Source organism: Xiphophorus hellerii, chromosome 2 (assembly GCF_003331165.1).
Source record: "Xiphophorus hellerii strain 12219 chromosome 2, Xiphophorus_hellerii-4.1, whole genome shotgun sequence".
In the NCBI taxonomy this organism is placed as follows: domain Eukaryota; kingdom Metazoa; phylum Chordata; class Actinopteri; order Cyprinodontiformes; family Poeciliidae; genus Xiphophorus; species Xiphophorus hellerii.
This window is the reverse complement of record NC_045673.1, coordinates 7,409,420-7,434,822: the sequence shown is the minus strand read 5'-3', so window position 1 is coordinate 7,434,822 and position 25,403 is coordinate 7,409,420. Positions and strand designations below refer to the sequence as shown.

General features: G+C 37.4%; 1 protein-coding gene across 2 annotated transcripts; it reads left to right on the top strand.

Moving 5' to 3' along the window:
• Window positions 1-3,238: 3,238 nt before the first annotated feature.
• pkp3a (plakophilin 3a) lies at window positions 3,239-25,287 on the top strand. Of its 2 annotated transcripts, XM_032581998.1 has the most exons (14): window positions 3,239-3,368; window positions 7,616-7,793; window positions 14,932-15,023; window positions 15,531-16,291; window positions 17,138-17,261; window positions 18,361-18,565; window positions 20,444-20,642; window positions 21,830-21,947; window positions 22,028-22,183; window positions 22,279-22,464; window positions 22,550-22,688; window positions 23,126-23,321; window positions 23,460-23,547; window positions 24,504-25,287. In XM_032581998.1, the coding sequence occupies exons 1-14, from the start codon at window positions 3,366-3,368 to the stop codon at window positions 24,540-24,542; spliced, it is 2,484 nt and encodes an 827-aa protein (XP_032437889.1). In that variant the 5' UTR covers window positions 3,239-3,365; the 3' UTR covers window positions 24,543-25,287. The 2 variants fall into 2 exon arrangements, with proteins under 2 accessions (XP_032437889.1, XP_032437882.1); XM_032581991.1 differs by lacking the exon at window positions 3,239-3,368 and having other exon boundaries at window positions 7,459-7,793.
• The last annotated feature ends 116 nt before the right edge of the window (window positions 25,288-25,403 follow it).

Below are 25,403 nucleotides of genomic sequence, written 5' to 3'. Positions count from 1 at the left end.
CAGAACATAATTTTAAAGATGTTTGAGCTGCAACATGGCAATATGTCCTGTGTTATTTAATTATCCAAATTACTTCTGAATTATACTTCTGTGTAATAAAGCATTTGCTAAGACTCGAGCCCCAGTGTTTCAGGATCTTAGCAGAAACTTTCTGTTACTTTTAACCCTCAGTAATGCTGTGTTTGCTGCGTTTAGCCACGAGGGGGTGCAATCAAATTAACGCATGTTCGCTCTGCAGCCTCTCTCCCTTTGGCAACAACTTATTTGCATAAAAAACTAAACTGACTCGTACTTCTGGCACAGAGACAGCGGCCACACCCAAAACACATATTTGTTCTGCCAACAGGTTCACTTTCTCACCAAAGGAAGCAGCTTTGATCTCAGCTGTGACAAAGACAGGCCCCAAGCTCTGTTACTCTCAGAAAGAATCTCTTGAATACGGTTCCTTTCCTAAAGATCTTTTACTGAACACACTTTGTTTCTAGTTTAATGATCTTCTCACATCTGCCACCTTTCTCCAACTTGAACTTTGCCTCTTGGCTCCAGATTAAAGATGTCTAAAGCTAAGGTAGACGGTGATATTTAGACAACAGGGTGTTATGATCGTCAGCATGAGGGCAAGTGTTTGCAAAAGCCGCCTTTCCTGTTTCTGGAGGACAATGATGCCATGTGATTTTAAAACAAGCCTCATCCAGTCAGCACTTATGAATCATGAAACGAACTTTCAAGTGTCTGAATAAGAGCAGCGACCGGCAGGTTCCAGGTTTTTTTTAGTGTGCAAAGTTGTGAAATCCTCTGTTTTGGGTGGATTGATTCCACCCAGATGATGATTTGGGCGTTATCAAAAGCAATAATTACTCACCTGGGCCTATATGTGACACTTCCAAGTGATGAAGGGTACAGGATTGAATCAGAAATGTGATTTTTATATTCTTAGAAAAAATGTTAAACATTAATTTATTAGATCAACACAGACTGCTTTTTTTTTAACTGGACCTCTATTTCAGAAGTTCAACGTTCAAGTAGCTCATATTTTTAGCTTAGCAGTGGTACAGAGGATTTTTTTTACTTTCTCGCCCTTTGTGAATGTAAACAAACTCTTTTTTTTATTATTGTTATTTGAAAGTCTAGATTTTCGCTGACAAATGAAAATCTTCTTTAAATATTACACCACAAAGTATTAGTTCTTACTTCTTATGTTTATCTTAAGGAGCAGAAACCTCCAGCAACTTCTACTCAAAAGCAAATCCCTGTTTATTCAACCTGACTAAATAAACCCACAACCTATTTTTAGTGCTCAGAATCAATTTATAAAATCTTCTGGGCCAAGAAAATAGAAAATGACACTTATGAAATATAATGAAATCTTTTCAAAAATCAGTCTACTTTACTAAATATTATATGTTTAGTTCATTACAGAGCAGGTGAAAAAAAAAAAGAATCACAATAAATAATTCTGGGATTTTTTAAAATTCAAAAATAATTTTGCATCCGTTGAGTACTTTTTGGTCTGAAACAACACAAATAGAGCAAAAGTCTGAAGTGATAGGAAAGTGAAATATGGTTTACAAATGTTTTGTGAAAAAAAAATCTTTGTATTTGTAAACACACCCATTTACTCTGACATCCCCAAGTAATTGTATGAAGTAGTTACATAATGACTAACCAGAGTCTACCTGTATGTCATTTAACCTCACTATAAACACAAATATCTTGTAAAAACCTCTGAAATCAAAAAGGGCAACAATCCAACACTTGGCTGACCTTATTGCTTACAGCTTGCTCTGTACGCTGAATACAGAGCAGTGCTAGAAGAAAGCCTGTTAGTGGCTGTAAAAGTTTTAAAACCGGAGTGGAGAGCAAAATGACTCGAAACATTCAGCCATGTCTACGCTGAAATGGTTTAGACATAAACCATTATAAATGGTCTAGTGAAAGTCCAGAGCTGCAGTCCGGTCCAACCTAGTCTGTGTGAGCTTGAGCTATTTTGCAAAGAATGTATAAAGATTTCTAACTGACTCAGGGGAACATGCCTCACTTTTCAGCTGTTGCTTTGTAAAATATGTTTAAAAAAACACATCTTTTATTTTCATTTTATGATTATCTACCTTGTTTTGGTAAGTCACATAAAATCCCAGCAGAAAAAGCCTTGAAGTCTGTGTTTGAAACACAGACTTCGTTTGTCAGACATTGTACATGGTCTATTCATTTAATGACAGTCTCATGTATTACAAAGCGAAGGTTTGTCACGTTTGTTTTAAAATATGATTAAAAAAAAAGCATGAGGGAGGAAAAAAAAACGTTAGAGCAAATAAAAAAAAGGCTTGTTTGTTATTCTATCAGATTAAGTTCCAATTAGTCAAAAAGCAGTTGATAGGTTCACAATAGACAGCTTACTCTTACTTCTGTGTTCTGCGATTATTGTATTAGGTTTGTAATCTTGCCATCTGCTGACGAACTATTCATGTCGGTTCTTGAATTACAGAATGTCTGATCAGTCCAGGTGCTCTGAGTAAAGACTCCTGGCTGCAGCGCTGCAGTCTGATCTTGGACCCTGTAGTAAAATTACAAGTAGCTGCATGAAAACTGATTGTGATTGTGTGCAAAGCTAAGTGTGGAACTGTCTAAATGGTCTCTACAGTCCACAACTGAATGTGACACATTTTGTCATCTGTAAGCCTTTATAACAGATACCGTCAGATAAATGATGCCTTCTGGGTAATTGGTTCTCTCAGTATCTGTATGTCTTGTAGCTCTCTGATAGCTTCAGCTTTGTTTCATGTGAAAGGAAAGCTGCTGATACTTCACACAGCAAACAGAAGAGGATTTTCTCATTGCGTTACTCTCCTGATTCTGACAAATGCAGCTGGTTTGAGTCACATTTCTAACTCTAATCCCAAATCGTCACGGTTTGATATTCAGTAGAACTTCTGCTCTGAGTATTTGCCGCCCTGACTGAGTCACCACCATAGCGGAAATAAGTAATCATGAAAAATCTGCTTCCCTACCAAAAAACAAAACAACTGATAAGTTCTGTTCTGAATATGATGATATCTCTATCATATTCCTGTTTAATAGAGATTGATGTTATGAGATCAAGCGAAGCAGGAGCGTTATCTGTCTTCGTGTTTCTCTGCTCATCATCATCATCATCATCGCTCAGACGGCAGTGGCTCGCTCCTCTTCTTTTTCCAACACACCCCATGGTGTCATACCTGTCTGTGACTCATCTTTTGTGCTTCTGGTTAGGATAGTTAATTAAAATGAGGGCGTTTACTCATTTACTGTTACTTTTAATACTCTGACACCCACAAAATCAGATCAGTCCAGGTGAAAGTCAGAGGAGAACGTCTCACTCACAGGTCATGGTAAGTCTAAACTTTCACAGAAGAGTTTGAAGCTAACAATTTTTTCCCTCCTTGCAGTTTTGGATCCGAGGCCTAAGACTGACTTTTATGCATTTGCTTCTTATTGTTGAGCCTTAACCTGCTGTTTGCAAATTGTTTGTGCATATATAGTTATGTTCATCGAATTAGAATATTATTGATAACTTAATTTATTTCAGTATTTATTGGGTGAACTACATTATGTGGATTTATTGTGCACTGATTGATGTTTTCAGGAGTCATGAGGACATGTGAGCATGTTGATAATTTTCCACTTGCTACTAAAGGAAAGTGAGAATATTACATCAGACTAATAAATGCATTTCACATAAATATTGGGAAATTGATATGATTGAGAAGGACCGTGAGAAAATTTGCTCACTCAGGTCAGACTTAGATCAGTTCAGTTGATGGGCGCTTTGAAAAAACAACTGAAAGCAGAACAACATCTTGGTTGGTTGGAGTTCCTGCTTTAAATTTATTTATTTATTTGTATATTCTGTATAATCTGTGCATACAGCTCCCATATTTATATTTATACACAATATCTATATCTCTTTGCTATAACCCCTTATAGTCCATACATACATAGTCTTGTACATCTGTGAATAAATATTTATATCTCGTAGAGCACTTCTGGATAGATGCAAACTACATCTCGTTGCTTGTACTTGTGACAGTGCAATGACAATAAAGTTGAATTCTATTCTATTCTATTCTATTCCAAGTGTATATATACTAAAGAAATACCTCAAGTTACAATGGAAACAAATCAATTAGAATCAATAAGATGCATTAATCAGAAAAAAGTATTTGCTTTTACTCAATTGTATATTTTTAATGCCTGTAATTCAAAAATTGCCATTCAGACAACACAGACATACAAAATCCAACAACATGCGAGTGGTACATGTTGTTCTATTCACATTGTTGCATTAGAGGCAATACCTCCTGTTGCTATGTTCAAATTAAACAAAACAAATAAATCGAAGGTGCGGCTTGGGCTTAATAACAGAGTGCCACAGTGCCACACCTTGTAACAGCCTTTCAGCAAAAACTGAGGATTGACAGTTTGCAAAAAAGAAAAGTGGGGGAGGAAAAGAAAAGGAAATGAAAGGAAAACAATTGTTTTACTAAACTTTGTTTTCAGGTAAAATTTTATTACTGCAGCACAATACAAACTAGTAATATGTTAATGGAACATTGAAAATCTATAAATCGGGGGGGAAAGCAAATAAAAAACCTAGAGCAGATCAGCTTACCATTCCCCGTAGAATAAAACTCGCACGTCGCTGTTAACATGGCGTCTGTTCTTCACAGTTTTATTTGATTTCCTCCTGATTTAGTATTTTTAAAAACCCTTTCATGTAGAACTTCAAAAAAGCTCTCATGTGCAGAGTTATTGTGAAACAAGGCTGTGACAATATTCACACACATACAAATATTGCAACACAGAAGGAAGTCATTTTGCTGCATTCACAATGTGCACCCATACAATTAGCACCAGTTTGGATTTAACTCTTGAATGGATAGTTCTCCTCGTGCTGTGAGGAAACCTTAACCTAAGTGGAAATGAACAAGACCTGTTTATCTTGTAAAGTGGTTGAGAGGACCATTGTGGTGAGCTGGTGCAATGTAAATAAACTACATACAATTGAACTTGAATGGATCAAATACGACAGACCGAAACTTTCACTGAGAACACATATTGTTCAAGTTTGCTGCTTTTAGGATGAGGGAAGGACTAATTTTAAATTGTTAAAATGAAATCACTGCGGAGATAAAAAAAAAAAAAAAAAAAGAATTTTAGAAAACAAATTTGAATCAAAATCTATAAAATTATTTAGCCGTCCTCAAGGCCATTTGCAGGACAAACAGGGGAAAATCTCCAGACAAAGAAACATCACAAGATCAAATCATACAGACAGATTTGAATTTAATACTGATCCAAGTTATTATATTCTGTCAAATTCAGTTTATAATACCAATTGGTGAATCAGTTTCTCTCTTTACTGTGTATATTTGCAATAGAAAATATAATAAAGTTTTGTTAACTTTGAATTAAATCTTCAATTATATTTTACAATTACTCAATCTATAATACAAAATCTATAATAGCTGGAGTAGATGCAAACTCTCCTTTTTTACTTACCTTTGAGAGCAAGAAATGCTTTTCTGACAAAATGTCTTACCTATCATTATGTAGAGTAGCTTGTTTTATTACTCATTTTTAATCAAAAGCATTGGCTTCTTTGACACGCCTTTGTCTTTGTTTACCTTTGCAAGGTTTTTAGCGAAAGCTCGTTTAGCTCACATCGCACAAGTTTAATGTAAACTTGTCTTTAATTGTTCTTAATATTATTAAGTAGCTTGCTTTCTGTCCTGTTACAAGTCAGTTTCTAACAGGAGGATGTGAACTACGACGTGAATCTACACTTTGAAGTTTTTAGCCAAATGTCTGCTTTGAGGCAAAATCTCACAGAAAACATCAAACAGTTTTAAAGAAAAATCTGTTGTTGTTCTTAGCCTTATTTTTAGCATAAATTGGCAGGTCTAAAAATAAATAACCAAAGTACATTAAAGTGCTGTAAGGTAGATAATTTGATGTTCACCTAAGCAAAATGTTTAAGATGGGAAGGTTTCCTTAAAGCTAGAAATAAATATCATACATGATATTATTCCTTATATGCTGCTTAACAATAACAATCCATAAAACCTTGTCAGTATAATTCCTGCTTTGATTCTGGTTTATTAAAATAAAAGTCACTCATTTAGTAATTAGAAAATTAAGGTTTTGTTTTTTTTTAGACTCTTGCTTATGAGATTCAAACATGGCTCACTGTAAAGGACAAAAACTTACACAAGTAATAACTTATTATTAGTAAACAAACTTCTCTTAATTAATTTAAACTTTTTAGCAAACAATTTTTATTACATGAATTAATAGAATAGTAAAGCTGCTGAAATTCTGCTATTGCTTATTATGATACTTATATTTGCCTTTTGTTAGTTTCCTTCGATCACAATAACTGGAACATGTTAATATGTTCCAGTTCATAACATATTTTTTGTAATGTTTATTGCTTGTTACATAATTGGTTACTGTTTTCTTTTTTTATGGTGTGACGCACTTTGAACTGCTGACATGTGCAAATAAACTTCATTTAACACGACCATCTTTTACAACTTTCTGAAACTTTATGCAGGTTTTCCTCTCAGAAAGTTATAAAATGTTGAGTAACAATTATAATAGAGACTAAAAAATAATATTCCTGGCAGATTTAGATTTAAAGTTATTTTCAAGAAGTTAGTTTCTTGAGACAGACATATTTAAAAAAAATATTAGAAACAATGTAATATAAAACTGTACTCAAGAAAGAGTAGGATTACTGCAACATACTGTTAATTAAGTAAAAGTAAAACGTAGCAATGGAAGAAGTTGCTAAAGTAACAGTACTTGATGAAAACAGAAACTGATCATAACATCTGATTTATTTCAAAATTATGCAATCAGACAAAAAGATACAGCTATGTGCTAATTCTAGTATTTTAAGCACTAAAATGCAAATGCAAATTCAGTAAGAATAAAAACTCTTAAAACATATTTTCAATAGAATACCTATAAAACTAAAACTTAACAATAGAAACAGTAGAAAATGTATATGTTAGAACGCTGTTGCAGTGACAATATGGTGTCTTCACTTATCTCCTAATGGTTTAAATAACATTAGAATAGCAAAACTTGTGTACGAAAATGTACGTGTGTTTCTCTCATGCCTTATTCGTTAAAATAGTTACTCGCAGTGAGTCCAGAAAGTTTACAGAGGTGAGAGTAGAGATACTTCATAATGTTTTGTTTCGGTGAAAGTAAAAAGCACGTTGTAGAAAAACGAAGAGAAGATGAAGGGAAAAAAAATGGTTATGCGTTTTTGTCTGAGAAGTGTTTTGTTAGGGGGGGGGGTTGAGTCAGCTGCTTATCTAGACGCGGTCCCGAGCTCACCTTTGAGTCAGGTGTCTGGTTTCTGCGTGGCTCCGCCCCCCGCAACTAAGCGGGCCATTGAGTCGGTCTGCCTCCACAAGCGCAGCTGGTTAGGCCGTGGACCGAGCGGATAGTTTTTGTCCTCAGCAGGGAACTTCACAGGCGCGCCTTTTCGTTCTGGACTGTCTCTCTTGACTCTGCCGCCATGAGTATGTTGACATCGGAGAACGCTTTTCTTTCTACTTTACAGCCACACACCTTATCTACCACTTATGCTCTCCCGTCGGACAACCAACTCGGGAATGGGAGCGCCATGTCGGACGACGCTGTGCGAGCGCGGCGGGTCCAGGAGCAGATAAAGATGAAACTGGCCGAAAAGGGCACACTTCCGCGTCAGAATGGAAAAGCCTCCCAATACGCAATGTCAGGTAAAAACATTAATGAGTTTGAGAGGAAGTACCACTTTCAAAGAAATAAGTAAAACACAGTTGGAGGACATATTTTCAGAGCTGGCAGGTGTTGGACTTAAACATAAAAGTCACAGACGCAAGCACAGGTGTTGGAATCGCTATCTGACCACAGACGTGAATTTATGACCAATAGGTGTTGTCTGTCTGCGTCGTTGAACTTTGAGCTCCCATAAGACAATATAAAAAGGACAAATAGAAGACATTAGTCATATATCTATACATTAGTAATAAAAGTTGTTCAGGAAGGATACTATGATATTGCAAAAGTTGGACAATGGTTTGCTTTGTTTAGGTAAAACACCTCTGCCTCCCCATAGCTGTGTTCTTTGTCACTGAAGGAGTTTATTCAAGAGGTTCTAGGCGAGATCATTACATCAGATCAGACATAAAATATACACAGCTGATAGGAATCACATTGCAATGAATTTTAATAAATAGCCACACGTTTCTATGGAAGATCAAAACTGCCAAAAATAATTAAAATTGATTCAATAGGATTGTAAGTAGTTAAGTATCCAGTAGTGATCAATATGTCACAAAAGGAATCAATAATTGAACCCACAACTTTCTAGTTACTCCACCCACTGTTGCACAGTCAATCCTAGAGAAATGCAGCATTTTAGTACCAAAACTCAGATCTTAATTCTGGGAATGATGTCAGATCTGAGTTGAGTATGTTCTAGTTATGAGTTAGGTAACCAGTGGGTTTGGAAAACTGTTGTGGTCACTAACTATTATCAGAAAGACAATCCACTAATGTACTTTTCAAACAAGCACTAAAGGAAATGATTGAGATTTTACATGAGGTTTGGTGTCATTGGTTTTAATCAGGGCAAATAAATAGTTGGGCATTAAATGCAGCTTTCACTGAAGCTTTGTGTGTCAGCCATATTGGATTTTAAAGTAAGACCTTGGAGACTTTCAACTTTCATATGGTGATGTGTTTCGATTCAAAATTACTTTATTTATCCTAAAGGGAAATTAAATTTTGTCGTAACTCATGTTATCCAAGTAAATTTCAAAGACTTGTTATGGATGGTGATGCTTCAGGCAGGAAGGGTCTCCCATAACAGATGAATCTGAAGAGGCTGACTCTGTCCTGTTTGACAGTCTCTTGACTGTTATGACATTCTAATAGTTAAATTTTTGGACAGCAGAGACAATATTTCGCAACATCACCTGGATGACACCATCAGCTTTTGGCAAGCACTGCTAATCCACCTCATTTGCCTTTGCCCCTCCTCTTTAAAGCTCTGTCTGGCCATATGGTTAGAAAGCTGGGCAGAGAGACGTTGCAGCTGGGGATACGATCCTCTAAGCTTCCTATTCAACTCCTTTGAAATTTGGGGTTGCAGTTATAATGATTTCCCAAACATGCAACGCCTCAGACAAAAGAAGTTAATTAGATAATTAAATTCTAACTATATTCAGTTAATAATACCTGGAACATCATTAAGTGAACCACGTTCTTCTCTGTTTTGTTGCTCTTTTCATGTTTTTCTTAGGAACGCACCCATCCACGAATTTCACTTCTGATACCGATGCTGAAAAAAAACTAAAAAAACTTTTCAGTGAGATTTAGCACATCCACCTCTATAACTACAAATATGGTGTGCATCGCTGATAGACAAGGCACGAAAGCATGGCAATTAACATGATCAGCATAGCTAAATTAATTTATTTTATTGATCTTTATACTCTGACATCTTCTTATGATCGTAAAACATCCCTTTGTACAGATCTGTAAGGTACAGGTTTGTGTATAAAAACTAACAATAAAAAAGTACCAGACGGCCGACTGCTTGGGGATCAAAATTCCTACCTCAAATAAACAGGCCTCTTTTGCTAATGATGCATCTGTGACACTCTCCAAAAGTATGTTGTCGTTAGTTGCATGATGTGTCAGGCATGTACAAACAAATGTTTGTACATTACAGGAAATCTAAAGCAAAAATCCAGAACTATTGACGCAACTTCACCGACTCCCGAAGTGCAAGGAGGGTCAAAAATGTGGCGAGGGAAAGACTTCAGTAAGACGTGAAGTGCTAAGAATCAACTTTATTAGGGTCGTCCAATGACCCTGAGGTCAAGACAAAATCTATTGGTCTACCTAATTTCACCCTCTCAACATGCATGTATTTATTTAAATGTTCATCTTAACAAAAACGTAGTGATTCACTTTAAAATGATATTGAATCATGGGATTAGATTTAGAGAAAGTCACCATTGAGAGACAATATTTAAATGTATTTAGATGTACTTTTTTATTTTGGCTATTTACGTCAGTCTGGGAATTTTCTGCAAAACCAAATTACTCTTTGATTGTTACAAAGGAATTTAACACGTTAAAGAAGCAGCCATGTGTTTGTTTTTTATTTGTGGATTTGACTTTAAACCTTTCAGCCTGCAGTTGTTGAAAAATAATAATTATGGATCTAAATCATGGATTTAAATCTGATAAATCTCTTGTGATTCATAAATACACTTAAAAATGACTAAAGTCGGTAAATATCGCAAAAGAGTGAGTGAGAGAGAGAGTGTCTGCTGTGCCAGCAAAGCTTTGTTTGTTTTTCCAGTTGGTCGGTGTGGCATTACAGATGATTTATATAATTTTTCTGATTTTGGGAAGTTTTAATACTCTGCATATTTTATGTTTAAGAAGATATTCTGCCGTTGTTAATAATAAAACTAACAAAATTAAACTGTTTAGGAGGCTGCAGGGACTTTTTCATATCTGGTTACTCATAGGTTTAGAATTTAAATCTTATTCCTTTCTCTTTTGATTCAGGAAAGCCCATTATATAATTCATACTGTAAAGACAGATTGAAAATGGCTGCCTGCTTTGTGTGGGAGGAGCTTTTGATTGTTTTTTTTGTTCTGCAGCATAGCTGTTCCTGTTTGATTCAAGTTTGTTTTGCATCAGTCCTTTGGGGGAATTTCTTAATTTGTCTTGAAGCAACAGCAGCAGTTTTACAGTGTGTCCTGTTTCTGCACTTTTACAAGTGGTTAATGAGTAACAGGCCTCAACAAGAACTGCTTTCATAAAGTTTCCTGATAGCAGTGTGAATGTGAGAAAGGGCATCAGCTTAGAGTTGACTTCAGGAGATGAGTGTTGTTAGTAACGTATGTTGTCAAAATATATGACTCGGTTAAAAGTTATCTATCTAAGCGTTATTGCGAAATATTCTACACCAGTGTGGGACTGGTTTCCACGTGGTTGTGAAAATCTCCAGAAGTGGGTTGAAAGGTTTCCTGAATGCTTGGAGCTACCGTACTTGGTGGTTGCACCACATTTGTTAATGTAATGCATTTATTGAACTGAAAGTGTGTCAGGAAGTGGGATCGTCTGCCATCTGAACCTGCATACCTGCCTGTTGCTGCCTGTTGTGTCGAGACATTCCTTCACGTCTTGTGCGTCACTGTTCTCAGCCAACAAGCAGAGAACAAGCAGCAACACCTTGACATTAGGTTTGCGTCGTTGTGACCTCCAAACTCCAGGTTATTTGGATCCAGAAAGAGGCTTTTACTCACTCTACTGGTTTAAGCTTTTCCCAGAGGCGTCGACTGTACCTGCCTCAACAGGCGAATATGCTGCTCCTGCTGTTTCTTAAAAACTGAGCTGAAACAGAGATATGACACGTCTCCCTAAATATTGTGGTGCTCTGTTTTTCTTAGCTAAAATATACCTCTTAACGATTGCCAGTGTAAATCTTCCCTGACTTTTGCCTGGAGGCAAACATACAGTCAACATTTTATCAGCTGTCGGCTGAAACCTCACCGAGCAGAATAGTGTCATTTCAGTGGTTTGTGGCTTTAGGGAACTTGATAATGAATGCGTAAGTGTTTGCAGATGGGAAAAACAAAAACACACAGAGGAATCTGGAAGGATTCACACAGCTGTGCATGTATGTCAGCAGACGTGTCTCAGCAGTGTTGCATTCAGAATCCTATCAAGTGATAGAAAGAAAAAGAGTAGGCGCTGAAGGTGATTCATGGTGTGTTTTAGTGGGCTTGTAAAACGCTGACGCTATCAGGTGTGCTGGGCGTTGTTGGGGTTGGGCTCAGGTCACGTCAGAGAACATGTCAGTCATCTCTCTACGGCAACTGTTTTCTTTAAGCAGTTTGCCTGGGGCCATGTCGGAGGCTCTCACTAAGGCACATGAGAAGTGGAAAAACAACAGCTTCTCAGACAAGAACTGAAAATTGCAGTCCTGGTACAGTAACAACACAAGTGTTGTTTTTTTAGGATAGGTGCACCTTAATGAACAAACTGGTTTGAGAGTTCCAACTTAAAAGTTATTGTTCCACCAATCTGAATTTTGTTTGGTTTTTGATTTTCTGTTTGCTTTTAAGCCAGTTTTGGCTAAATCAATTCACATTTTTCTCAGGGGCATCAGAGAAAATCAACTTTTTTGAGCTTTGCGTCATGTTAAAATGTTAATCCCTCACCAAAAACATACCTGGAGTTCCTGGGAGGACAGAGCGCTGCCATTGAGGCAGTTTCCAAATGTCCAAGCTTCCAACACCGCAACTCCCATACTCAGTTCCTATAGACTAGCCAGCAGTAATTAGCAAACTCCTGGTGGAACTGTGCGTCTGCTGATCTCATTGTGTGAGCTACTTCTCAGTGCAAAGCTGGTAAAAATGTTGTTAAAGGGTTAGTAGAGGAGCGATGTTGTGAATTCATGAAGGTAGAGTTTCAGAAAGAGCAAGAGTTTTTAAAAAACACAGGCCCAATTTAAGGTGTTAAATTTCATATTTAGTATATATAACATTTTTATAACTGATGTTAACATAGTTACTTTATTGTGTTATATAATGGCCTGGAAAATACATGATGTTGCCACTTTTAAGAACTGTTTAAATATTCAATGTTTTTAATTATATTTATTAAAACTGATTTTAGTATCTTACATAGGCAAATAGAATCGTTATTAAGGCTAGCTTTGATAAAACCATGGTCTCCACATATGTACCTTCTAAAAAGAGTAGATTTTTATCTTAACTATGAGATTTCCAAAATGCTGCCAACATTTCCAAATAAATCATGTTCCATGACAAGCAGAGACTGAAAGCTACAAGGAGATAAAACTGTAAAAATGTAATGTACTCTCATGCTTTACTGTCATTCTCTCTCAACTTCTTAACATGTAGTCTTACATTTTACGAAAATGGAGTTCACTTTTTTTTAAACATTTCTGTTTACTTTGACGTCATTTTAAACACCTCGCTGATATTGAAAATGGTTAGCTTTAAATCTTCTTCCTTTAGTAACAACTTCCACAATCAAAAGCCATTGTTGTGAGTGCAACCTGGCAGTACTTGCGTTTAGCACATTAGCATATCAGAAAATGTATTGAGTATTGTAACTCCAAAGTGGCATCACTGGCACAGCTTCTTTTAGACGGGCTCTTTATTAAACGCAGTGAAAACTATAAAAATAAAACACAAAGCTTTAGATACAGATACATTTACAGACTGACAGGTAAAATGTGCTTTCACAAAAGCTACCTCGTGGCCGCCTGCGACTTCGGAGGTCTTTAACAGATTAATTCTTCGTCGTCCAAATTAAAACACCATAACTGATAAATTTACAAACATAATTACAAATACCTTGACAGCTACAGGAGACACGAGGCTGCTACACGTAGCTCGCTTCCAGGATTCTGTTTGTTCTGTTTATTCAAGTCTCGCAGCCTTTCACATGCATGCAAGTCTCGCAATAACTTGCAACAAAAAATAGTTTGAGACAAACTAAAATACATTAATTTCATTCAAAACTCAAAAAGTGAACCAAACAGCTTAGATTACATTATCCTAATTCTTAGAAATAAACATACATTTCTTCAGGAAATAAATTATTTTAGTGACACAAGTATTTTTAATTTTCCTGACAACTTTCACTCTGAGAGACTCTTCAGAGCAAACTCCCCCCCAAAACAGTATATCTTTCATGTGCGACAAAACTAAATCTAGATACTTTAAAAACAAAGCATTTTATAGCATGTCATAGTGCTGTTGTGACATGCACACAGTGAAAACAGCTGATTTACAGTTGTTTTGCAAACTTGTAGGTATGCTTGGCATGCAGGGATCTGGTAATGGAGAAAAAAAATATGTGCATATTCTCAGCTCTTAGTGAAGCAAATGAGCAGTATTACAGTCATTTAATGCATCATTTTACCTGAAAACAGAGATTTTCTTGGAGGACCAGACTGAAATATTTTGAAAACTACCAACCATCACAAATGTCTGTGTTAATATTCATGTTCCCATAAAACTCATGGACACCGATTCCTCTTTAAAAGCCTTTAGGTTTCTTTATGTCTTTGTGATAGACCTTAGAACCTGTGTGAAAGAGGTCCAGTGAACATGATACAGACATTTAATATCCCTTCTGGGAGAAATTACAGATTTGTGTCCTGAATTGTCCTCCCTTTGCTCTTACTTTAGCATTATTCTCATCAAAATAAATGAAAGGGTGCAAAATTGACTCTGGCATATGACCAAAAGTGACACCAACCTTTTCTCTTTTTTTTCTAGCCACAGTAAACAAATGATAAAAACAGGGTTCTGAAAGTGACACAATGTTTTTAGGTGATCAGTTATTTCTTTAGCTACACCAACTGTTCTTTTAGCCTCTTTCTGTTGGGAATATGTAGCAACATACCTACTATTTTTTACAGTCTAATGTTGAAATGGGAGTTAAAAATTCAATCAGTCTGTGCACTCAAACATGCTGTGGTCTTTGTGCATCAGATGGAGGATTGTTCCCAAAGTGAGGAGTAACTGGAGATGTTAAACTTGGCCAGGTCCCTGCAAAGTCTGTGTGCAATCAGACATCCGTGCAACACGATACATGCCATTTAAACTGTAATGTCTTTTATGCAAATTGCTGCTGGTTAATGTTGTTGTGTTATGATTTTATATGTTTGCAAAAGTAGAACATGTATTTTTGTTCCACAATTTGTTTTAAAGAATATGTCCACTTCAATCCCTTGAGCACAAAAGTGCTGTTTTGAAGATTTTAAACGATGGAATCATAAGGTATTTGTTGACATTATTCATTACATTTTTTCCTCTTCATTTTTTTAGACTACGGCGGTTCATCAACAATGAAATACAGCAACTACAGCCCAAGTTACAGTCCTAAGTCTTCGTACATGTACTCAGGCTCAAAAACCCTGGTGAGTTCAGCAGCATTTTCACAAAATGATCAGCACACATTGTGTTGAAATGTTTGGAGGATCGTCTAATGCACCATCAAACTGGATGTATGAGAGAAATAAACTTGTGTTGGTAAGCTGGGTCAAGAAGGATTCAGCATGTGTGATATTTCACAGTGAACCTGTGATTACCTCTGAGTTTTCAAGTTTGCCCTCTAAATTCTTCTGTTTGGTGGTCCAACAGTGATATACTGATGTTGTGTCACTGATGTTTGAGCTGTGAGTGTGACAGTCCTGATATGGCATTTTAAACATCTGAATGAGATCTGGAATTGAAGACAACATGCTCAGAGGGCAGGAATGTTGTTTCCAGTTGAAACACATTCCTGCAGTCAAGTTTGGAAACCATTTTATTAAATAAATTTACTCAGAACCAATTAACTCATGCACACACTCCTCCAGAAACTACAGATTAACTCTGTAACCATATCGAACTGTGGTAACATTCTCTCTTTTCCTTATGCTCAGGGTCCTCGTGTGTCCACCAGGGCAGAATTCAGCAGCCGATCCGCAGCCCCAGACATGATCCAGTTTCAACGGATGAGTGTGGGTGGAGGTGGAGGTGGAGGTTTTTACCGGGAAGAAATGCACAGTGGTGGTTTCCAAGGTTCCATCAGACAGAACCAAATGGATCGAGATGACATATCTGTACATTCACTGCGAAACATGCAGACAGTGAATCCGTGGCTGATAGACAACAGCGATGCTGGAAGCCTGATCTCCGAGCGAGATGGCCCCTTTGACCAGCAGTATTCCCAGAGTGCAATGAACGGCTACGGCACCCAAATAAGACAAGGAGGAGGCACCATTACTTATCAGACTGGGTTTCAGACCCAGGAGCCAGTACTAACCACCTCGCGTCGAAGTATAAGTGGCACTCTATCCCGTGGGGGCGGTCAGGGAGGAGGAGGGACAGAGATTATCCAACAGCAGTCCTTTAAAGGCCCAGCCCACCGCACTATCAACAGGATTGCAAACCGTAACCGGATGAGTGTGAGCTCCACGTCTGGGTCCCGGATGACCTCAAGTTCCGGCAACATTGGAGCAGGAGGAGACAGAATGGATGGTGGGTTTTTAATGTCCACGAGATCTGGTTCCCAAGGGAACATCTTTCAGCAGCGCCAAGGTGGCATGATGCGATCCACGTCTATGAGAAGTGTTCAAAGCGTGGGCGGGGGCATGGATATCTATGGCCAGGCAGATTTGGAAGACATGCCCCACCTGCAAGGGTAAGAATCCTTGGAAAGTATCCATTATTGTATTATCAAAACCCCTGTGCATATCAGTTGTTTCTATCATGCTTTGTAATTGAACTGTAAATACCAGCTCATGTCTGAAAAATTTCTTATTGCCAAAACTCATTAACTGCAATGACCCAACCAGTCTGACCACAGTTGTATAGGAAAAGTCTCAGAAACCGTGTAAAAAAAAATATTCCAATTTAAAGAAAACAAGAAGTAGCTCAGTCTCTTTACATTCACCAGGCAAAACAAATAAAAACAGACATACTATACTTTTGGTAATTATCTTGCAATAAATTCTTAGCAATTGACTAAATTTACAAGTCATAAATGTAACCAGTTCAATGTGGAGATTTTCAAGAATGAAAATTTTCCCAGGAACTTTTTAGAAGCCAAGACATTGGCGGAAACCAAATGGCAGGGTGGGGTCTTTCATTCATTCAGATGACTCTTATTTGATGATCACTTCTGTATTACTGATAGTGATGTACAAATACGGTGTTGTAACATGCAGCACATTAACAGGAGTGTGTGTTTCCTAAGAGCTGCGGTTAGGGAGGCAGCTCCATAGTGGCAAGACGGGTTTGGGTTTGGGTTTAGGGTGTGGCTGCTTGGTTCAGAATCAGAACTCGCATTTCACACATCCCCGTAACGAGTGGTTGGGCGAGGGGATTTGCAGAACATTGTGTGATTTTTCTTTTTTTTTTAAGAAATTTGTCCCAACTGACATTTTTGTCCAAATCATCTTTCCAAAATCCCTGTTTTGTTCTAGCAAGAGCTGAATACAGGGTGAAATTTTCTCTGTTTCAGTTCATTTGTTTGTACATTTTGCAGGATCAACAGCTTGGATACACCCACTGCAGTTTCATACCTGGTAGAGGACGACACGGCGTTGCAGGTCTTGGGTTCAGCATACATTCAGCATATTTGCTACAATGAGAAGACAGCAAAAGACGAGGTATTTTGCAAATACAGCACTTGTGTTTAGAATGCGCTTTCTTCTCTGCATTCCTCCTACTGAGAAACGTGGTCATGAAAATTGTTTTTCTCGCAGCGATGACGACCCTTAATGGATAGTTTCCCCATTTGAGGTTGCTGTAAAGATCCACATTACTGCTCTACAGTTTCCCTCTAATTCTCTGTGTTGCATAGTTGATCAGCATTTAAAAGGCCTGAACCCCACTGAATATAAAACAAATAATTTAACCTCTGCCATAAGGAGATTGCTTCTAAATTTTCTGAACTGGCTGAAATACCTGATTAGTAGGCAGTGCAATACTTCCCTCACTGTTCTGCCTTATCAAACTATACCAGCAGCTAAGCAGTCAATGTTGATTAAACCTTTTGAAGCCAAACAGAGACATGAGCTAACCCACAGCATCCAGGCAGAAAGTGACAAGGAATGTAAGCATAAAAAATTTTATCAAGAAATTTTAGGAATTAAACCCTTTCTTAAAATTTGAAACACATTTCAAACAAACCCTGTAGATACTCTTGCTTTGGAGAAAAATGATTGTTTTCATGAGATCAGCAACTCTCACCTGGAATTTATCTGCTTGTCAGCTTTAGATGTTGGTCTATAACTCTAAACCTGTCCTGTCTAAATGTGACAACAGCAAATTAGGATTAAAATTATGTTGGTTTTCATGAACAACCCCAAGATTTTAAATCCCTGCAGCTGGTGACCCCTTTGAACTTTTTCTGGGGCATTTGGCCAACACATTTAGAAGTTTATTTTGACCCTAATAGATGATTTTGTTTGTTTTTCAACTTATTACAGTCCTCTTATGAGTTGCTTTTGTGTGGATAGAATAGGGTCGTTTTCTGGACATTCTTATTGTGGTTTTGTATTGGAAAAGATTCGTGACTGAAATATTTACCAACGCAGGGAGATTTTTTTCTATTCTTTGTAAAAAAAACTAATCCTACTGCTTGAATTGTGCAACTCGGTGAACAGAGATTAAAAAAGGCTTAATTTGAAATCATCTACAGTAATAAAAACAAAACGATCTACAGAGCTATTTGAATTGCTGAAACATTCTCTGTGTTTGTTCCAGGTGAGAGATTTGGGTGCCACTAAGGTTCTGGTGAAGCTGTTCAACAGTGATGATCCTGAAGTTCGCCGTTATTCCACTGGCGCCATACGCAATATGATCTATCAACATGTTGCAAATAAGCAGGACCTTATTGATAACAATGGCATCAAGGCGCTTGATGAGGCGCTTGAAATGGAAGACGATGAGCTTCGCAAAAACATCACAGGTAAAATAATGAAGACTATGATCATCATCAGGACAAAAAAAATTGGATCTACACCAACAGAGAGTTTGATAACATGATTTCCGGTAGATGTTCATAATTTTACTGACAATCAGAAAAAAAAACTTGACATAAAGTTCTGCATGTGTCAAAATGGCGAGCTCATGAAGTAAATGATGGGCATTATTTGTTTCATTAGAATAAGTCAAGAGTATAGCTGTATTTTAGAAAACATACTTTTTATTTCAACAAATGCAGTAATTAGTTTCACAGATACACTTCTTTCAGATGATGCATTACATTAACAAGCGCTGCACTCCTTGATGAAATAGGGCTAGGAGATTGGTCATGTGGAATTTGTTCAGTCATGGGACAGCGATGCAACGCAGGATTGTGGGAGTGCTCAACTGAAGCAGAGAAGCAATGTAGGCAGTACATAGTGTCTAAAGTGTAGAGAAATCAATATATAAAATATAAGACATAGGTAAATATTGCCATAGCAGCAGTATTAATATTGAATATCGATATTCCCATAAGGGCTGCACAGTGGTGCAGTTGGTAGCACTGTTGCCTCGCAGCAAGAAGGTCTTGGGTTCAATTCAGTAATTGGTTTCTCTAAATTCTCCCTAGGTGTGTGTGTGCATGGTTGCAATTTTTTAAATTGAAATCAGCCGTCGGCCTCGGTGTGGAAGCCGCCACAGCGATGCATTTTATAACCACGGCTCAGTTCTTGAGCAACACGTTCAGCTTGGTCCGTCTTTGTTCAATAACACAAACCCAACCAGACACCCTAATTAAGTTCCTGCATAGTTAAGTAGCCATCCTGCTTTCAGATGTCTATCTTACTGGCCAAACAAAGTACAATAGTAGTGTGAATGACAATTCAAAACCCGGTGTGTTAATCCGCTGTGAGTTCCCTCCTCAACCTCTGAACAAGTGGAATTTAAACTTCTGAAATTTCTATTTAAAGCATGAGATGGTTTCCACATGACTTACACTTCTAAATTTACCCCCAAAAGAGTGAAAATCACAATTTTCTCAGAAATTTGTGGTTTTTATCTTTTTTCGCCATTTCTCCTCTGCCGACTTGTCCCTACATTTGTTGTGACACATCACTCTGTATGTCGTTAAATTGAACTAACTGCAATCTTGTTTACAGACTAGTTGCAGTTTTTAATTAAAAAAAACTATCTCACATCTGAGTCTCAAAACAGATTGGCTGCAAATCAGTTTTCAGGCTGCAGCCCCACCTTGTGTATCCTTTGCTTTAGCCTGTGAAACTAATAATATGGAGAAGAGAAACGGAGGAAAGTGTGAAGGTGTAGGTCTTTTGGCGTGTCTAATGCATGGGGAGGTGGAGGTGAAGGTAAAGGTGGAGGTGGTGTCATATCTATGGGCTTTGTGTATTTGAGAACAGGGGAGTGTGTGTGTGTGTGAGCCGCCCAGGCCTGTTGGTTCCTCATGAACAGGCCTGGGCGACTCCCTTTCTATGAATGACGGCCTTGTTACTTTTTTCTTTTATCAGTTACAGTCCAGAGTTCACTTTGAAGCTTTGGGAAAGTGATAAAGCAACTGTACATGCTCACCTTATATTTAACTAGTTTGCCAGAACTGTGCAACTATAACCAAATGCAAGCTTTTTAACATTTTTAATCAGAAAGCATAATATTTACCCTATATGGCTAGTTCAGAATACCTGTTGATCGTGAGGAACGTTCTCACTGCAGAATATGAAGCATCTAAATGTTAGCAGCCGTGAAGGACAGGGATGAACTAAAATGTACCGTTTGAGGCAAGACAAAGCTCATTAAGCTTATCTTATGCGTACATTTACTACCTTGTATGAAAAGGTGATTGATTATTGCTATTTTTTTCCTGCAGGTATTCTGTGGAATCTTTCAGCCAAAGATCTGCTTAAGGAGAAGCTGAAGACAATACTTCCTCGCCTCACAGAGAAAGTCCTTATCCCTCTCAGTACAAGTGAGAGTACAAAAGCAGAAATGATTAAAGAAGACAAAGGTATCCCCTCAAATTCTCCCTCGGAGACAGAAATATTGCACAACACGTTGGGATGCTTGAGGTGAGAAAAGTTGATCAGAACCTGAAAATGGGTTCTTCTCACAAAGTTGTGAAATAGTTCATGAAATGTTACTTTGTCACTTGAAGTTTATTGAAGTTTTTTGTGAGTTATTTCTACTTGCTTTCAGAGGAGCATTTGAATGTTTTCCAGTAAGTACAGCCCTGGGTTTAGTCGTAGAGCCTAATCGGTTTAAAAAGATTAGTTTTTAAATTGTACCTTGAGGGAAATGGCTAGGCATTTTCGGATCTTCTTTTGTGTTCTTTTTTGTCCGCTAAATAAAGAAAAGTATTGTTGTGCTTGGCAGGTTGGCTTAACCTTGACATTATAATTTACACAGGGCCTGCCTGCCTGTCATGTTTGCATATTTCATCTATTATTATTTTCCTGTCCGATAACTTTAAGAAGTCTTTAAAAAGGAATTGAATTTAGTGATGTGATGCTCATAAATAATTTGTTTTCCTGTAATGTATATATATATATATGTTTCATGTTTCTGTGCTGAAGCACATCACACATTAATTTAAAATGTCAACTTCAGCCATCAGACTCTGTGTTCAGGAGATTCTATAGAGACTCTGACATCTGATCCGTTGCTTCAAACAGCAGGTCAAGACAAACTCTTCCAACTTTCCTTTGACTCTGAGTCAATATTTTCACTGGAAATGTGGGAAAAAAAACTACAATAAATTGTCTTAATTTATTACTACCGTGGCTGGATGAGCAACTCCAGCCTCTATAACCAGTTTTGTCTGAAATATCTCTAAAATGTTCACAAAATAGTGAACTTGCATGGAGGAAGTTGTCACAGACTTCAGACAGGATCAACATCAGCCCTGTCCATTCACTGACATCAGCTAACACTTTCTTGTGAAAAAAAAACTAAACAAACAAAAACCAACCATTATGGCCTAAGCTGTGTTGCATCAACAGGATTTTGGTTTTTAAATCTGTTTGGCTCTCGCCAGTTTTTTGCTCTCTGTCTTCATGCAGTCATCTCTGTGTCGGCTGTTGGAAGTTTTAGAAGCTCTGTGTAATTGATTGTTGCTTAACCGACTAGGGCATCCATCCAGTCTCTTGTTATCTTGATCTGTGTGAATTTTGAAAATTTGAACTGCACTTTTTAAAGTGATGCCATAGGTGATTTTAAAATGATACATCCCTTGACGTTAATCGCTTTGTTCTTTCAGAAATATGAGCTCTGGCTCAGAAAAGGTCCGTAAAGAGGTGCGAGAAACAAAAGGGCTGGTGGAGTCTTTAGTGAATTTTCTTCGTAGCACCCTTGACACTGGAAAAGTACAAGAAAAGGTGGGAGTGGAAGCAATTTTTCCTGTATGAACAAAATCCATCTTTGTGCCCATATTCACTTGTTTGTGTTTGTGATAAAGGGTGCTGAGAACGCAGCGTGCATCTTAAGGAACCTCTCCTACCAACTGTATGACGAAATGCCACCTTCTATGAAATCAAATTTGTCTTTTGAAGGTACAAATACCTCATCGAACACCGTCGGCTGCTTTTCACCGAATAGCCGCAAAATCAAACAGGTAGGCAGTCATCAGCTTTGAGGACTGAGTGTGTATTATGGACAAGACATTTTGTTGTACGCCTGACTTCTTGTGTCCTTTTTTCTGATTACCAGAAAACGTCCGCCCAGAGATCCTTTTCACCTACTGAGGTATCAAAAATGCCAAAAGGCATGGAGTGGCTGTGGCACCCTAAAATAGTGCATTTGTACAACAGCGTGATAAAATCATGCGAAATTAATGCCACCACACGTGAGGCGGCCATTGGAGCTCTGCAGAATATCACCGCTGGACAGGAGCCGGTGGGCGACAAATTTAGCAGAACTCTGTAAAAAGTAAAACCATTTTTCGCGTGTCATAATAAAACTTTATGTCTGTAACCTGCAGTGGGCTGAAAAGATGTCCCGCTATATGGTGAACGACTACAAGATGCTGCCAAACCTGATGGATCTCTTGCGCTCAGAAAGGAGCTCTGAGCTACGTTCTCTCAGTGGCTTGTTGAGGAGCCTGTCTTCCCATGCTGACAGTCAGTCCAGCTTTTATTTTAATTTTTTTTGTTGTTGTAAAACATTAAATGCCAAGAATTACAGGTTACCAATTCTTATTTAATTAGTGTTTTTACAAGATCTTATGGGTGGGAATTAGTTCAATGTGTAAACTCAAAGAAAGTGGGTTCTGTTTATTAAAATAATTTTCGACTCAGATTTCCCTCTCTTCAGATTTAAAACTGTCAATTTTTTATAACAATTTTAACCTGGATATTTTAAGTTATCAAAAGGTTTATTCCTCTTGAGACTGTAAGCAACAAACGCAATCTCTTGTACAAATTAATCAAAATGTTTTAATGGAATATTAAGTTTATGTTTTAAAAATGATTGCTTAGTTAATGCAACATTGGTTGTGAAAAAACAACATTTTCCACCAACATTGAATTTTTAATCTATACCTCCTATTTTAATTCAGCTGTACAAGCAATAGATGTCGTGGTGAGGAAGTTACCAGAGGATGTTGACAAAGACATTCCTAGTAGTGAGGTGCTGGTCAACCTCTGTGGTGTTCTCAATAATATGGTGGCGCGCAATTTCGACGCTGCCAAGAGAATCACTGAAAATTCTGGCTTGGCCAGACTGATGAACATGAAGAGAATGGCGGAGAACGAGTACGTGACATGTTATCTTACCCTACAAATACAATTTAAATTCATCCTATCTGAATTAGATGTTTACGCAGAATACTGCATCTGCGTAAACATCTTTCATTCATGTAATATGTTAACACTTGATGAAATGTTTTCCAGATCAGCCATGGCTGATGTGAGCAGAAGTGCATCCATAGTACTTCGCAACATTTATAATTACAGAAAACTGCACAAGACTTTGAGACAGGTAAGAGACTTCAAAAATAACAAAAAATGTTCAAGCTCTGCATGACTGATGACTTATTTGTGATCACTTGTTGCTGCCAATGAGCTTAGGATGCTTGAAAGCAATGATCTAACCTTCACAGCACAATGTTTCAGTTGTTAAAAAGTTGAAGGTGTTTATGGTAAAAATTTATTACAGTTTTATGAAAAAAATTGTTTCAAGAGACTATAGCATTACCAAAAAAAAAAGGCAACTAATACATAAATCACTTCTGAGCTGCTTCTGGTCAGGTTTTATGAAAAATCAGGTATGCTTGTTTTTTTTTTTTTTATTATGTTCACTCTTAATTTACCTTTTAACTCCATACTCAACAAGTCCAAGCAGGTGTTTTCTGCAATAATCTCAAACTTCTATGAATGACTTCATCGTGTTATTTGGTAAACATATTTTAGCAGCTTTTTGCCAAACGTCTCCTGTCCTTGAGCAAGGGCAGGAACAAAAAGTCAAAGTGCCACACCCTCATTCTTCCACCTGTGTGGCGCCATCCCTGCTGCTTCCACATTAGTTGGATGGCACATGCCCAAAAGCCATATAACTTGAGGCAGCTCACACATTCACATGCTTATGCAAACACCCAGTCGAGCAGGACCTTGCGCTGGGCTGAGCCCTGCGAATTTACTGCCTTCTGCAGGTCGCAGATTGACACTCCCAAAGGGTGTGGCCTTCAGCCTCTTGCCTAATTAACAAGTCCAAACAAAACAAAAATGTGTTCATATTTGTTACTTTTTTTTTTTTTATTTCCAGCACTGTGATCTGTATTTAAAACATATGAGCAAAAGCAAACCATTTTAATGTATGCCAAGTGTCCGGGACAAACTTAAGAAATCAAGTGCTCTGTCTATTTTTGGAATAAATTACTGTTCTGTTGTCCACATTTAGAAAATGTCCCTAATGTTATTTCTGTCTTTGTGTTACAGAAAGGTTATAAGAAAGAGGACTTGTGTTCTGAATTCTGAGATGCAGGACCTGACCCCTGGGAAAAACTGCTGTGTATCTTTACAAAACAGTCCATCAGAACAGCACGAGAACCGCGGATGCAGCAGGATTATGATTGAACAGATATTGCCTGTACTCTAATTTGTGTGAACACTGTTTGTATAGACTCTAGGGGATTTTATTCCAGTCATAGCAATATGCATTTAAACACAATGGCTTAAAAGCAAAAACCACTGTTGATGGGAGAACCTCTCACTATAACAAGTTAGCTTTGTAAATAGTGCTTTTAATTTTAAAAAGATATTAAGATTGAATATTTCTTTTGTTTATACAAGTCAGCATCTAATCTTGTTTTATTTGAATGGAAATTAGAGACAAAAAAATGGATGTAAATATCTTTCATCTTTGGGGATCATGCTTATGGATTTGCATGCTTTCTAACACTAAAAATGAAAATCTATAAAAAATGTGTAATCAGTTGGTGGAGTAGAAAATTGTGCAAAGTTTATGTATATTTTCAGTTGAGGTTTTTAAATGAGATGAATGTTGCATATGAGCACCTTTGAGACTCGTTTCTTAATAGACACAAAAACTTAAATTTTGTATATAGAATCTATTTTGGGGGAATAAACATTATGATTTTTAAAGATTAATGTTCAGTGTAATTGGTGTCAAATATGTGGGTTTTGTACTTTTGTGTGCTTTATACCATCACATGTATCATCCAATTTTAACTAATAAAAAGACACTGGGAGAAAAAGTTAAGTGAGAATTTCTTATTCATATATGCAGTTTGTTGAAACAAGCACTGAAGTGCTTAAGCGCTGGCCACACCCTGTTTACATATTTGCTCCTGCTAGGACAGGAACAAAATGAAATGT